The sequence below is a fragment of the Crassostrea angulata genome, chromosome 1, assembly GCF_025612915.1.
Source record: "Crassostrea angulata isolate pt1a10 chromosome 1, ASM2561291v2, whole genome shotgun sequence".
Taxonomy (NCBI): Eukaryota; Metazoa; Mollusca; class Bivalvia; order Ostreida; family Ostreidae; genus Magallana; species Magallana angulata.
Window position 1 is genome coordinate 46,725,195 of NC_069111.1, and position 16,257 is coordinate 46,741,451.

General features: G+C 35.5%; 1 protein-coding gene across 1 annotated transcript in view; it reads left to right on the forward strand.

Annotated features, from left to right (window-relative positions):
* Positions 1-968: 968 nt before the first annotated feature.
* The window catches only part of LOC128170399 (centromere-associated protein E-like), a 34,709-nt gene continuing 19,420 nt past the window's right edge, over positions 969-16,257 (forward strand). Inside the window, exons 1-3 of the mRNA XM_052836176.1 lie at positions 969-3,158; positions 4,643-4,723; positions 13,335-14,520. Coding sequence (XP_052692136.1) covers positions 1,170-3,158; positions 4,643-4,723; positions 13,335-14,520 — 3,256 coding nt within the window. The 5' untranslated portion in view covers positions 969-1,169. The remainder of the gene's footprint in view (positions 3,159-4,642; positions 4,724-13,334; positions 14,521-16,257) is intronic.

Sequence of the window (16,257 nt, forward strand, 5' to 3'; positions counted from 1 at the left end):
GCAAATGCACATTAAGTTTACACATCGCAGAAAACAAATAATTAGAGGATTTCCTGTGTGTTCCATTTAATCTTTATCAAAGTAGGGAATTGCGTCTAATTATCATGATTATTTATGACATATTATTGCAAGCTACCTCACCAGTACAACAACTTAACGCAGGCTTTGTGATCGCGAAGAAGAGTCATGCATCAGAATAATTAAACAAGAGGCGCTACACGGTATACATTGCATGTACACCCATACACATGGGAAAAGTTAGAAAAACATGTACATTGTGTACATGTATCTGTGTCATCGATGAAAACTCACATCAACAATTCTCAAACTGTTGATTTGATTTTAATTAAGTCATGCATTCGCTTCTTTTAAGAATATCAATTCAATAAAAATTAGAAAAAAGGATAGAATGAAGCTGTTGCACGTGTACTAAAAATATTGGCATGTGCGCATTTTGAAGTCAGAACGATAATCGCTTCCAGATGTTCGCTGCGAATGTGTTGATAGATAATTTTCGTTGTTTTCTACAATTTTTTAAGCACATTTTCATTTACCGACTATTATAATTAATATTGCTTTGAGTTTTCCTACAAGACTGGTGTCTCACTCAGTGACCTATACATTTACATTTATGCTATTCGATAACGAAGGTCATGTATGAAGTGAATCCGAAACCTAAATGTACGTCTTACTCTATTTTCTATACATTCTCCCAAAGTAATCAAGCTAATTGGATCTTCATTAGGGATAACAGAGTTCGAGATCATTGATCACGGGGTAAAATTGTGCGTTGGCCTGTGCGTCCTGACGAATAACAGAATCACTCTACAGGAATTTATACGATTACAACATATACTTCCCTCAGCCTCCAACTCTACACTCACTGAAAAAATCTGGCACATGATCAGCTTACACCAACTGAGTTTTACGTCACCCAGAAGCCAAATTTGGATAATCAGTACACAAATTTTGTTGACGTAGAGCGCAAATACACATACAGATGAAGATAACACATGTTATAGGGAGATACCGTAAAAAAGAATACTGTGAAATGATCTAAACCCTACTCCAGTGTGAATTCCGCCATCTTGAGAAGTATAAATTACAAAGTCGCTGCATTTGGGGAAATTAAGACGCATCTTTAACATACTAATACTCCGCCGGACAAAATGACAGAAGTGGACGATAAAAAGGAAACCCAAGAGTCTAAAGAGGAAGTGATATGTCCGATTTGTTCTAATTTTGAGCCTCAAGCATGGCGGAAAAACATGTGTAGAAACTGTTTTCATCCTCTGGACGAACACGGATCGAAGGAGGAAAATAATGATATCAGTTCAGCGAAGGACAAGAAACTCGAGAATGACAAAGTAAATGATATGCAGAAAAAGAAATCCGAAACGGATACATCAAAAAAGAAAGGTGAGCCTCCAAAAACGTTTCCAAAATCAAAAAATCCTAATTTATCTGTTGACATTTCCAAGAAAGATACAAGCGGTACTAGTAGTTGTAACAGTCCCATTAGTCCATTAAAGAAAACAGGTTCAACGTCTATCAAATCACCAGAATCCAAAGATTTTAAATCGAAATCCCCGCTATCTCCAACTAAGACGCCAGATGATTCAAAATCAAAAGGAAGAGAAAGTTTATTCTCTCAAAAGAATGTTTCTCATAGTAGGTTTGAGACCAAAAAAGCTGAAAGTTCGAAGGATAGTGAGAAACATGTAGCCTCAGCGCCCAGCGCATTAACAAAATGGAAAGAAAATGAGAATAAAAGTCTATCAAAAGATAAAGGGCCATCTGGAGAGGAAAACAAACAAATTGGTAAACAGGCACAATCTAAGGCTGATGATAATAAGAATAAGTTAGATGAAAAGGCGAGTAAATTTCAAAGCAAGACCCCTGGTCCTAAAGATAAAAAAGAACAAGATGCAAAGACACCAGGCTCGTCATCGCTAACTAACAGAGACAATACACCCAAATCAAAGACAGATGATGCAAGCAAAGTTCGACAATTCGCCAAAACATTCGGCTCTGACTTGGAAGAGAGCCGATGTAATACCTTGGAGCGTCAGAAGAAGGAAAAGTCAGCTACCACCGCGCCTGCTAATGATCAATGCAAATCGGCAATAAAAAATCAGTCAACTCCAGAGGCAACTCAGAAGGATACCAACTCGACCAGTGGCAAGGAGAAAGAGTCGTCTGCTCTTTACGAAAAGATCAGTAGATTTACACACACCGGATTAAAAAAGACAGACAAAAATGATAAATCTTATGGGTCATTGGATAGAAAGAGACAGAAGTCCGAAGAAAAAACTCCCGAAACTTCAGCTGAAGCGGGCAAAAGAATTGATGCAGAGTTGGAGACAGTGAAAAAGCAGCTCAGTTGTATGGAAATAAAATGTAAATCTTTAGAAAGCGAAAACGACAAGTTAAGATCTGGACTGAAAGAGAAAGAGACTGTTGAACACAGCCTCAAAACGCAAAAAGCTGAGGTAGAAAATGCGATTAAAAGTCTTCGTGATACGCTTCAATCAATGGCAGATAGATGTGGCAAACTCGAAAATGACAACGATACACTCTTGGATAAACTAAAGGCGCAACAAATACAACAGCAAGAGGCTTTGACAACAGCAAATAAAGAAGAAATTGAAAGCATGGAGGCCCAACTTTCAGAAAGTGAAAATGACATTGAAAATATCAAGTCGGAAAACGAAGATCTCAGGCAAGAAATCCTTGACCTTAAGGTGGAAATGGAGGAAATGTATGACAGCTTCCGAGACCAAGAGGCCGAGGAGTTCCGAGACCTTCAGAGAGAATTGGAAATGACGGCCAAGAATTGTCGCGTTTTACAGTTCAAGTTAAGAAAAGCTGAACGGCGGAGTGAACAAGTTGAAATTGATCGCCAATCATGCGAAGAGAAACTTCATTTGTTGCAAAATCAGTTTGAGGATGCCGATGCACGAGCTCATATAAGGAGCATTGAAGACGAGTTACGAATGGCAAAAGAGGTTTCTGTGAGGCTTCACGATGAGCTGGATATTTTGGACGACAAACGACAGAAATGTGAGGAGGAAAACAGCCATCTCACACGCCTTCTAGAACAGTCTGACAAAAAGCAGTTCCGGTTAGAGATGGAGGTCGACAAATTGCGTGATCAGGTAATCAGTGTGCGCGGTGTGTTTATCCTTCCCCCCTTCCAACTTCAAAATGAATAAAAACTCCATTACCTATGAACATAAATCAATGTTTGAAATACACATTTCATTTTTCTTAAATGAGGGGTGATTTTGGCAAAACATTGATGTCATGTTGAATGCATGATTTTAGTCATTCAAACATTACCAATTAACCTTGATCAAAATATATTCTATAGAGAAAGACCATAACACTCTGTTCTAACTGAACTTGCCAAAACCCAGCAGGCTATTGGCATATTGATGAGGAAACCAAAGGCTGCTTGACTTTATGCCCAATAACAGTGCATGTTTACTAGAAAAACCAAAGCCCTATATCTCAGAGTCGAGTACATTCGTACACAAACATGCAGGGAAACCTCTGAACCTCTGCCTCTCTAGAAATGAAGAAAAGTGCTCTAAAATGCGTATAAATTCATCGCACTTCAATAGAAAATATAACACGATTTATAGTTATGATATCATAATATTTTTCCAAGAAATTTGGAACAATCGACCTCTCTTTCTCCACGCTGGTGTATTTATTAGAAATGTAAACAAAGTCTGCGATCAGAATACAAAACATATTGCACAGTTACACCGAGAGCTCCGGCCGAGCTTACTGCTCCCTAGTGGGATATAGCAGTGTTCATCATTTGGCTTAATCTTTTTATCTGACTCTATGGTGATTCTATAGAGATAGACGGATAAACACACATGCTGGCACATAAGTGTGCACATTTTTACATTGGTACATAAAGAGTGTATGAAAGTGTATATACTAGAATATTTATTTATTAATGGTAAAATGTATTTTGAATGGAAATTCAATTAATTAAAGAAGATGTTTGATAAACAGTTCGTAGACACGTGCACATCTTCCAGCTCTAACGCCATTTGAACCTCATGACACACTTAAATCACTTACATTATGTTCAACTATCGATATTTCATCATCTACAGTAAAATTATCGACACTCTTTAATTTCTGACGCTAGACCAGGGCTCGGTGGTCTTTGCCATACTTAGACTGTATTGATCCCTTTAGAAGAAGAGCTCTATAATGTAGGAAATTACTCAAATTTTAAAGCTAATTTTTTTTGAATTTCTCTTCATTAAAAAGTAATAGTCTATAGCTTAACAAATCATATCAAGAAATCAAGGTAGTCGGTAGTCCGATGGGTAAGATGCTGACCACCCAGCTTCCACATAGCCTAGCTCCGTATATGGTATAGCTGAATAGAAATGCACACATATAATTGAGAATCAAATTCAATCAGCTGATCTGATTGTAAAGAGGAATATCAAATTCAATCAATTGATCTGATTATAAAGAGGAATTTTATAAATCTATTAGATGCTTATTATGCATGCGCCTTTTCTCAGTTTTATTATTGTTCAAGAAAATGCTTATTAGAAGGGCCACTTTCTTTACTCATCTTGAAACTTTTAAGTTATCTGTCTTTTAGATGGCGGATTTGCGACGGCAACTAGCAGAACGATCTCAAAATGCTGGCACCCCTTCTGCCGAGGAAGCGAACGATCGCAAGGTAATTAACTCTCGGTCTTAATTAGAAACGCCGTAGAACAGATGCATCCCTGTTCAATATTTACAAGTAGATACTAGCTGCACTTCATCTAATATTTCTCACCAGATAATTTGTTGATTTACACAGTCTTAAACAAACTCATTTGGGTAGATATAATAATCTTTCATTCAAACACATATGTAAATGTAAAATCATTTCTCGACATATGAATTAATCGGTAAACATATTTCATTAGAAAAATCATCGAAATAAATCAATCATGTTAAACGTTTTGTATTTTACTTTTAGACAGAAATTTGTGTTACAGCATTTACGTATTTATCAATTTTCAGTCAATTTATACAGTTTACATTGACGGATGAGAGAAATAGAATGGAATAGAGTGAAGAGTTCAGGATAAGGATAGAGAAATTCCGCAAATCATTCCATTGTCTAACTCAAAGCACGCCTGGAAGGTAGAGCCAGAGAGGACCCGAAAGTGCTAATCGTTCCGAACAACGACCCTGAAAAAGTTTATTTTACAAGACTTTATTCTAAGCCCCTTTTTAGAATCAAAGTTCTAAATATTATGGTGAAATTTTTTATACTATTTGTTTTAAGTGTTGTTTTCACGTAATTATATTTTTGTCTAATTTTAAGCATGGCACTTTTTTTTCTTTTAAAAATTCATTTTAATGGCGTGTGGTATTTTTTGCTCAGCCGCTTCGCGATAGTTTGCTAAAATTTTCATTGACAAATAAAAACGCTTCCACATAATGCCTATATTAATTTAAGCTGTTGTTCAATAAAATGTTTTTCTTCCTTTTAATCTCGTTATTGTCATTGCTGATAAAGTTTGTAAAATGATGGATGCTCGGAACGATTTGCATGTGTCGGGGCCCGCTGGCCCACCTCCTTTCATTCTAATTATTACATAGTATATATATGCATGTTACATTCAATGATTTCATCAGCATGAAGTCAGTTGGCGTAGTAATATATAGCCTCGTCGATTACAAGCAAAGCTTGCATGTGTGTTCTTTGTTGATGGCAGTTCTTCTTGGATCGATGTTTTGGATATTATAGAAAAGAGAGAATTCCACTGGTCAAATAAAACGGTTGTGTTAGTACTGCCTTGTTTTGTTTTACACATTTATCAAGCCATTCATCATAATTTCCCGCCAGATGCCCCCTGATCCTTCACTTAATTGACCATGCACTTATTTTGTCAGATGTTCAGGAAATTGGTTCGAATAGATCTCGGTTTTCCCAGGCGTAATTTATATATTACGTGTGTATTATTGAATTATCAATTAATTCAATTCTTTCTTCAAGTAAAAAGCAAATACGATCCAACCATGCTATCCTACTGATAAAAATAACAGTTGATTTTCCTGTTTATTCAATATAAATGTAACAACAGATATACGTGTACATATACAGGCCTGTAATACTTATATTTTGCCTTTAAAAGTTGTCATACATTATAAAAATAGTGCCTGTTTGGGAGGGTAACTGTTGAAATTGACACCCCGAGGAAACCATTGTCAAACGATGCGAAGCGGAGGTTGACAATGGTTTTCGAGGGGTGTCAATTTCAACAGTTACCCTCCCAAACAGGCACTAATTATTTTATTATACTGAATGTCTTAATTTTAAAGAAACTTTTACTGCTTTTATATAGAAATGAAATGAATTCTTCGGCGAACCGTACGCGCATAATTTACGTGCATGTAACAATTCGTTGTGTTACCCGTTGCCAAGTGTGTTGCTAACGCTGAGGTTAATAGAACGGATTACCAACTGCGTCTAAACCAATCAGATTTCGGTATTTAACATGAAAGTATAATACGTACATATGTACGTATAATTTTAGAAAATCCTATCGCCTAAAACCAGCAGCAAATGAAATAATAGATGAAGACAATGTTAGTCGATTTCAAAATATGATAGGATAAGGATTTTCATTCGTACGTACTACTGTTCGCTTTGATTTTGGTGAAAATGGGCGCAAACATTACCAAACAAGTTGCTGTCCTTTAAAAAAAGGACTACAATACGTGGACCATTTGCATGTGTTTCCAACGAAAACGTGAAAGCCTTAAGATTATCAAAGTTTCCACCGACTCTAGCCGCCTACTTTTAACCACTAAATTTGTACATTGGATAACGTATATGTATAGCCCTTACTTTTTATCTCAGAATTAAAAGGGTTCATACTTCTAAAATAATTATGATCTATCTATGAATGAAGTCTGCATGTATAGTATCAGGTATTCGGCGAATTCTACTATTTGTGCACACATTACGATTCACACTACTTTGTTAACTATGCAGTGACAGCTTTGTTTAAATTAATTTCACATTTTGATGCATTTTTCTTGAGATTTAAACGTTTAAACAGTGACATAATTATTCAATCACACTTAAATGCTTAACAAATTTTAATCGGGAAGTACTCTAGCCTCGCCTACTATAAAAGTAAAGTTAAGTTACATGTGTATACGGAAAACAACATCGTCGCAAACCACGGTTTTGAGTCCACAAGTTTTCTATGGAGAGAATCGATGTGAATCAAACATGGGTCACCGACGATGGGAAAACAACAAAACATTGCAAATTATGCTATTTGATGCATGTTGTAGTTTCGGCATAACATTAACTTATTTTACAATACTGACAGTTCATATCACATGCCGATTATTTCTTTAAAAGGAATACTTTGTTTCTGTACTGACTACTGTTTACCGGCAACTTTACAATTACAGCGCCCTTTGAACTTATGTGTGCATATGGCATGGAATCCCGATCCCGATTCAGATAAACTTGTGCTAGCCTGGTTCCCTGAGCTACCCATTACGGACAGGAACCAGGCTAGTTCATGCGCAGGCTGAATTTTCCCCATAGCATCCGGTTTAACCTCCTTATATATTTTCTGCGTGGACCTCAGGGTCCACGCAATAATCTGAAGTGTTCCAGTTTTGTACCGCTGACAAGAATTTGGTATGAACGAATAGACTTAACTTGAACTCGCAAATGCTGACAAGAATGGAACTTTACATTGTCTTATAATCATTTTCTTATTGCGTCTTCCACAAATTCTTCAATTCATATTTGAATAAATAATATGCAAATTAAAAGATGAAACTTTATGTACACATGTACTGTAATTTCATATTCTGTCAGGGTTGTACATGCAGTTTCTTACGACTGACTCTCCCCAGCAGCACTGATATTCTTTACATCTTATATTGCGCTGCATATACCAGTTTAAAATACGACATTGAAAATAAAAACGTCTTTCTATGGTTTTTGCATAATTGACAATTAAAATGCCTGATCATGTGTTTTCAATAGTTGATACATTTATTCTACCATTCTTGAGATTTTGTACGTCAAAATGTAACGTTTACGACTCCCACTCACTTTTTCATACATTGTATTTTCCAACATTTACATATTATGTATAACCTTCTTTTGACTAAAGTGAAAAAAACCCAGAATTCATCAGGTTTGGACACATCATACTACATAAATTATTATTCAAATATACATGTACATATGTTAAGAATATTGGTTTGTGACAAATAAGCTTATAATGACATCAGAGAACATTCAATGCAAATATCTGGAAACGTGAACTCGGACACGAGGGACTCAGTAATATCATGCTTTGTAAGATTAGGGTTTATTAGAAGGGGGGGGGAGTTACCATCGTAATGACCACTTGCAATGTACGAGGTATAATTGAACATGATTTTGGCCCGTTGAAGCTGGAGGATTGGGATGTTTTTAAATATTTTTCGATTATGTTGATTAGAGATGTCGACACCCCCCCCCCCCCCCACCTAAATTTTTTTCACTACTGTAATTGGCATAAAAATTGCAGTCGTTTTCAATTTGTAACCCTTCGTTCATTTTACAAGAGAAATAAAGTTGAAAGATATCATATCGACTGTTGTTACCAGTACATGTATTTTATAAAGGAGTATCGTGACATTGATTGAACAATCAAGAACACTAAGTAGCGCTGCAGTTTCTACAAAAAACCGAACGCCCATTTTATGCCATAACACTGCAGTTGCATTATTTTGTGGTTTTCTCGTATGACTTACAAACAAAAGATCTTTCACGTGTGTAGTCTTGGCAGCCGTGCTAAATATAGTTGTACATTCAGTTGCCAAGGTAACTAAAGAAACGCCAAGATTTAAACAATCCTGGTTGTCTTTATCAAGGAGAGAATCACTGATGCTATACGTGTAGGGGGTTCAGGGGGCTGGTCAGCGGGGTTAATGGAGCCACGTCGTCTGCGGAATGCAGACATATGGACGGTGTGACGTATTTCTAGTCATGGTGTGAAATGGTATCGATCTGATGACAACAGACTCGATCCCGTCGGATTGCTGGCAAAAGCCGGGATCATGACTAATTTTGTGTCCTATATTTTCTGATACATGTATATTAAGTAGATTAAAGTCTCTGTTTGAAATAGTGGGACTAAAATGAACATTGAAGGATTGAATATCGTACATGTACATGTACTGATGTACAACTCAAATATATACGTTAAAACGTGATGAAGTTCCCTGTGCAATGACTTATGTCTACAGTCCAGAGGGAGGGGTATTATCAGTAAATAAATCCTTCCCTTCGATTACTGCTTAATGTGTTCCAGCAATTCATAACAATAGTCAATACCGCGCATTGTACAACAATCATGATAATGCTTTAGGTCAAATTGTTTTGGCTCTGATTTTATACAACTGTACAATGTTGCACAATGTTACTTGACTCGAAAAACAAAATACCACAGTAATGAAACAAGACATCTTTAGCCAAGTGGGTTTCCTTGAGTATTCCCAATCTACATTACGTAATCAATTTTACAGTTGATTGGTCTGTTAATTAGAGTTATGTAACCTTCTGTTCTAGCCACGATACTTACATGTACATGTGCCTGTGTACCAATATATGATACATCGTCCGTCAACTGGAGGGACACTATTCTACACTTTCTAGTATGGAGCCATCTATATTATGATCACAAAGTCATTGTAAGTTTTGACCAATCCTTATAAACTTTTTATTTTGTTTCATTTATGTGGCGATCAAAACTACATTTTCAGCGGCCTCAAAGCCCAAGGACAAGTATACAATATTACTTTTCAATGTTAATTTCATAAGCCGTACAATCCATCAGCCCTGCCGTATGTACAAAGAAATATGTATCTATCGACTGATATTTTTATCCTGCTTTTTTCTTTAACCATCCCGAGTTGTCTCTCTTTAATCATTTACACACAAGATGTCGATACTAATATTTGATACTTTCAATGTATTGATTTTATTTTTATGGAAAGCAGATCGATACCCTCGCACAATTTTTGATAAAACAGTCATACTTCTAAAACACCAGTTCAAAGGATGCATTACGCTTATCTTAGATTTATATATATATGAAAATATATTGAAAACTTCGATTAGGTGCACGTTTTTCACAATGTTGTCTTTAAAATGTAAATGTGATGAATGTACTTTCTGGAGGATGTCATATGGTTGTTGAAACGTTTTAAATACATTTAAGATTTGTTGTCATATAAACGTTCATCGTTGATTATTATGAACACGTAATATATTGATAGATAAAATGATTCAATAGCTATCCACCTATCATGCGTAGATTCCATATATGTACAGAAAGGTAAACTTCGTTTTACAGGAGTACACCTTTAAAGGACACCCGCAGCCCAGCCCATGTGAAACTTTTGTCAAAGGTTATTAATGTATTAAGTACGAACAATGGAAAGTGTAAAAGATTAAAAGATGTATTTAGAATGAACAGTTTGTAATAACCCCCCCCCCCCCCAAAAAAAAGAAAGAAAGAAAACCCGAATAACTATACATCTGTACTTGCAAGCATGTCTTGATAACTGTAGAGATATATTTGACCTCGGTCTCTTGATCTTTGATTGAAAACACACGCATCTGGTACACGGGATTCGTATCAAAACAAATCTCAGAAAAGGTTATTAATGACGCAATGGGAAGTCTGTAGAGCGTGATCGAACAAAATCGTCTCAAAATTAATATAGGAAGAACGCGAAAGGGGCACAAAATAAGAAAAGGTATAATCTAAGTATATAGCTCGTTTAGAAAATCTTGAACCATATGTTATAGATTAATGCAATATATGTGTACTCTGTCTCATTGACCAATAATCAGATAACACGGTAAAAAAAAATTGGTAAGATATAATTATAGTGATTGAGAGAGAATAACTTCTTATGATTATACAACTAGTTACATGTATTTCAAAATTAGGAAAATTATTTCATATAATTTTTTTTAAAATTCTAAGGTGAAAGATTTAATTTGTCACAGTAAGACAGGTTCTTTCATGGACCACGTTTAACTGTTGTTAACAGATGAGTAGTCTAATTCACAATGATGTTTATATGTATATTCTGGGTATTTTAAAAGAAAAAATCATTATAAGGCAAAGACCCTTGTTTAGGTAACTTAATGCAATCGTACATATCAAGGTAATCGACATATTTACTTTTAATTGAAGATAATGTCCTTAACCAATTTAAATTATTGGGAATCAAAATTTGCATCTAAAGAACTATATATGATAAGAGTTAAATTTGGCCCCCATAATTCGCCATTTTTTAAGTGTTTCGGGTACAATAAAATGCTAACTAATTTTTTAGAAGAGTTGATATAAAATATATTTTTCATCTATTTATATAGCATTGAATCATGATTTTTTGAAGTATACACTCTCATAACTGCAGCGGTGTGTGCATACAAATTGAGTAACGCGCGTTAGAATCATGATTTAATGCTTATATTTACATTTTTTTTAACTTCTTGCCTTGTCTGCAAATCTGATTCATACCTTAAAATTCCTTTCTTATCCTAAGGGTAAGTTAATATTAATGGAAGAGCCACAGTAACAGCCACAAGCGTGAACTTTGATTTTCGCTTGTGACGTTGCAGTTTACAGCGTTCAACGTTTGTGACGTCATAATAAAACTCGTCAATTTGACCTTTGACTACTTGTTGCATTTAGAGGCATTTAAACATCACGGAATTTAATGGAAAAACACAGTAGAATGTAAATATTTTGATTTATTTGCACTCACTGGTAGTATATGACGTCAGAAGTGACGCTATTTCTATAATTCAATCAAAATTAGCCAAAAATTGACATTTTTCTTATCTATTTACGAATGGGAAATATAGAGCGCATGCTTGAACAAGGAAAATATTTTTGTCACTTATTAGTCTTGGCTAGATACATCTCTGATTAATATAGCATTGAATCATGATTTTTTGAAGTATACACTCTCATAACTGCAGCGGTGTGTGCATACAAATTGAGTAATGCGCGTTAGCGCGTTATGAAAATTTGTATGCACACACCGCTGCAGTTATGAGAGTGTATACTTCAAAAAATCATGATTTAATGCTTATATTTACATTTTTTTAACTTCTTGCCTTGTCTGCAAATGTGATTAATACCTTAAAATTCCTATCTTATCCTAAGGGTAAGTTGATATTAATGGAAGAGCCACAGTAACAGCCACAAGCGTGAACTTTGATTTTCGCTTGTGACGTTGCAGTTTACAGCGTTCAACGTTTGTGACGTCATAATAAAACTCGTCAATTTGACCTTTGACTACTTGTTGCATTTAGAGGCATTTGAAGATCACCCAATTTAATGGAAAAACACAGTAGAATGTAAATATAATATTTTATTTGTTCAAGAATGCGCTCTATGTTTTCGGAAGGAAAAACTGCTTGAAAACAAGCTGTTTACGCTAAAAATGCCGAAATGGCGGGAAAAGGTTGTCTTTACAATGTCATATTTCTAAATTGTGGGCACTTGAACCAAAATGAATATTATGTAAACATATCACATACATATCTGTACAAAGAAAACAAAGAATGATAGGAAAATGATGATGTTCATTTTAGGGAGCCATTTTAGGCCCTTATCCTATATAGTCCTTTGTAAAGGACAATACGATTTTGACGATCAAGTTATGATTCCCAAATTATAGAAATGACTTAATTACTACTGATCATTTGGCGTCCAGAGAGCCTATAGACGTATTTGAAAAAAAGGATTATCTCTCTTGATGCAGTATAAGTCTTCATGCATGTGCATGCAGTTTGTAACTGCAAGAAAGATTCCAATAATTTTCAAAAAGAAAAAAAGAAAAAAAAGACAAACAATAGAAAAAGAAAAGAAACCAAGTTATATACCGGCCCAATATGGGGTTGGATGCAATATTAAAACCCTTTTAATTTTAAAGAAAAAATCGGTCTTTTTTACAGGGAGAGGGAAAGTCCGTTGAATGACATTTTCTGATACCCTTAATAAAGCATAATCCTAAATGTATAAAATCATTAAAGTTTGAAGTTAATTTTCTAAATTATATAAACATGCCTAAGCGTGCTAAAAACGTAGTATAAAGTTTGATACCTTTCTGAAACTCTGCTGTCTAGGACGAAGTCGGACATTACACGCAAAATACATGGGATTACGAGAAATCGTAGAACATAGTTAAAACTCGTCAGAAATGTTAACGTTACTAACTGTTATAAATTTTAATTTGTAAAGGTACTCCTTGGAAGAATAGGCAAACAGGGGAGTCAGGATCAGGACGTCTCTCAGCTGATGAGGGACCTGTACGACAGCATGGAGCGAGAAACTGATCTCAAAGATCAACTCAAGTTTGCAGAGGAAGAAACGAAGTCCATGCGGAAGAAGTTGGAAGAACTGGAAGAAGAAAACGACACGCTTATACAGCAACTCAAGAAAATGTCGACTGCGCAAGTCACAAGACGGGAAGAACCGACGCAAGGTGGCGCGGTAACGGAAACGGAAGTGGAGCTAAAGGTTCAGCTGGATTTGAATGAACAAGATTTGCTTCTGTCCAAAAAGAAAATTCAAGACTTTGGAAACGAAAACGAAAAACTGAAAGAGGAAATAGCAAATCTGAAGAAACTTATTCAGGAAAAAGATCAGCAACTGTATGTCATACCCGAACCCTCTTCGCCAAATGCGTACTATGAAGACAAAATGAAGGAAATGAGGCTAGAAGCAGACGACTTGAGGTGGAGGATTATAGAAAAGGAGCGTGAAATCAGTTGCCTATATGTACAGCTGAGTAACTACCAAACAAGGCAATCGAGCAAACCCAGAAAAACGAACTCCTTTGACAGCGAATATTCGCAAGTTGTTGACCTTAAAAAACACTTAGAATATGTGATGCAAGAGAATTCCGAACTCAAAGAGAAAATGCATGATCTTGAAGATCAACAAGGTCATTCGTTACGTAAAAGCAAGAGTCCTATACGAATTGAAAGTCAGGTTTTTGAGAGCAGCCGTCAATCGCCTGCAAAGAACAATGTTGAAATGATTGGGAAAACATCTTTAAGTGATGCTAATGTAATGTTTACAAACTCGAAAGATGATGAAAATCATTCGCTTTCTCATACGGATCAAACAGACACAGCACACATTATTTCTAATACTGATGTCTTGAGAGATCCCATAACTTCTACACTTGCAGACAATGAGATGGCAAATCAACATGACAGCGAAACCTGTGACCAAAAACTGAAGGCTCTTGAATTAGAAAACCAGAATCTGCAGTTGAAACTGTCAGAACTGACGAAAGAAATCGAACTTCTGCAGCAGAATATAAGTAATGACGCTCAGGAAAAGAAGGATGCAAAAGAAGAAGGACAGGAGAGCCGCGAGGAGTTGATGGACACCATATTGGATCTCGAGGAGGAAGTGGGTGAGTAAAGTTGTCTGACATGTATTTATTCCACTGGCCTAGATTTCATCACATGATTACCCCGAGCGCTCTATCTCGTAATTATCACTGCGGGTGAACTATTTCTGATGGCATGAAATACAGTAACAAGTAGTAAAGTAATGGCCCAAGCACGCGATAAGATATGTACATTATACCTCATATTGTTACAGGAATGCAGTTCTATAGGGGCTATTAGGTTAATGATCAAAACCGTTCAAAATGCTTTTTCTCAAGAGATCGTAGTTTATGAATCAAATATAATGTAGTATAATCAGGTCAGCATAATCATTATAAACGATGCTTACAAAGTACAAGTACCAGACAGATAATAACTTTTTGTTGAAGAAATAATCCCAAGTTGAAATCAAAAAATTATCCGGCACATGAAACACACCCCAAATGAGAGAGAGAGAGAGAGAGAGAGAGAGAGAGAGAGAGAGAGAGAGAGAGAGAGAGAGAGAGAGAGATATGAAATGCTCTGATAAACCACTGCTTCCTCTTTGAATAATCTTATCGTCTTTTTTCTCTCCAAAACAATATAATTAGATCCATCAGTCATAACCTATCGGAACAAAAATATTAGTGATAAAGGATTTCTTGGCAATTGGCAAAATGGCGATTCAAGCAACAAAATTTCTTGCGTTCTGCGAGCAGGTGTAGTACGGGTGTTAGGAAACATCAATTCTATCGCGTTTCGTAAATGAAGCAAACCATCAGCAGTTTATCAAAATGAGACTGGATAAAAGAGAAACGAGAAGAGCACCACTTGTATAAATTCTTTCAAATTCCTGAATGGGACCCATTCTACATTATGTTTGCATGCTGCATACATGCTCTTACAGTATACATTATACCCTTTCTCATGCTACGTGAATGACTATATTTGAAACAGAAACCCTCAGGGTTTGCATCATTCTTAAAATAAAGAAAGGATGCGGTAATAATTAAAAAGTTTAAAATTAATACGATTGTCTTTTCATTTCATAAAAGGAATGATTGAATTAATTAAAAAAGCAATGCGGTTAAAAGATTTTGCTTGTATTAATTTTACACAGATGTAATTTTGATTGTTTTTCCTGTACAAGTGTCAAACTTAATCGTATTAACAAATCCTGGTGTGTTTGTCAGACAATTGCGAGCTCACATCTGTTACGTAATGAGAAAATCAACTGATTGCCAAGACAAAATTTAACAACAGTTCTACCTCCCTCCTTCCCACAAAACTGAAAGGTGATTTTACATTCTACAATTCCACGCACAAGGCGTCAGTTAAACAAAAATAAAATTATTGAACAATAGCAACATAAATGACGACTCGGTGACATATGATATATTGTTGATGTTATATTGTAAAGACATCGAAACAAATTTTTTGGCACGTATTTTGTAGTATAGGTTTTCCTTAAGTACATGTATATCCTAGCTTGATATTTGTTAAAACATTTAAAATAAGTATAATTTGAATGTAGGTCAAAATTATTCAAATGGGAAAAACGCAATCGATATAATGCAAATTATAACTTTTATCAATCATAGGCATCGTCTGCTACAAAGACTGATGTCAGTACTTAATTAAATATTGCTAGATAAAAGCGCCATTATTGAGTTTAACATAAACTATTGAAAGTTTTACAAAGTGATACATTCCTAGGAACGAGGGGTTTGTTGCACCTTTGCTCTGCTTATGTTTCTAGCAGCAATGTCTATGTTTACTGA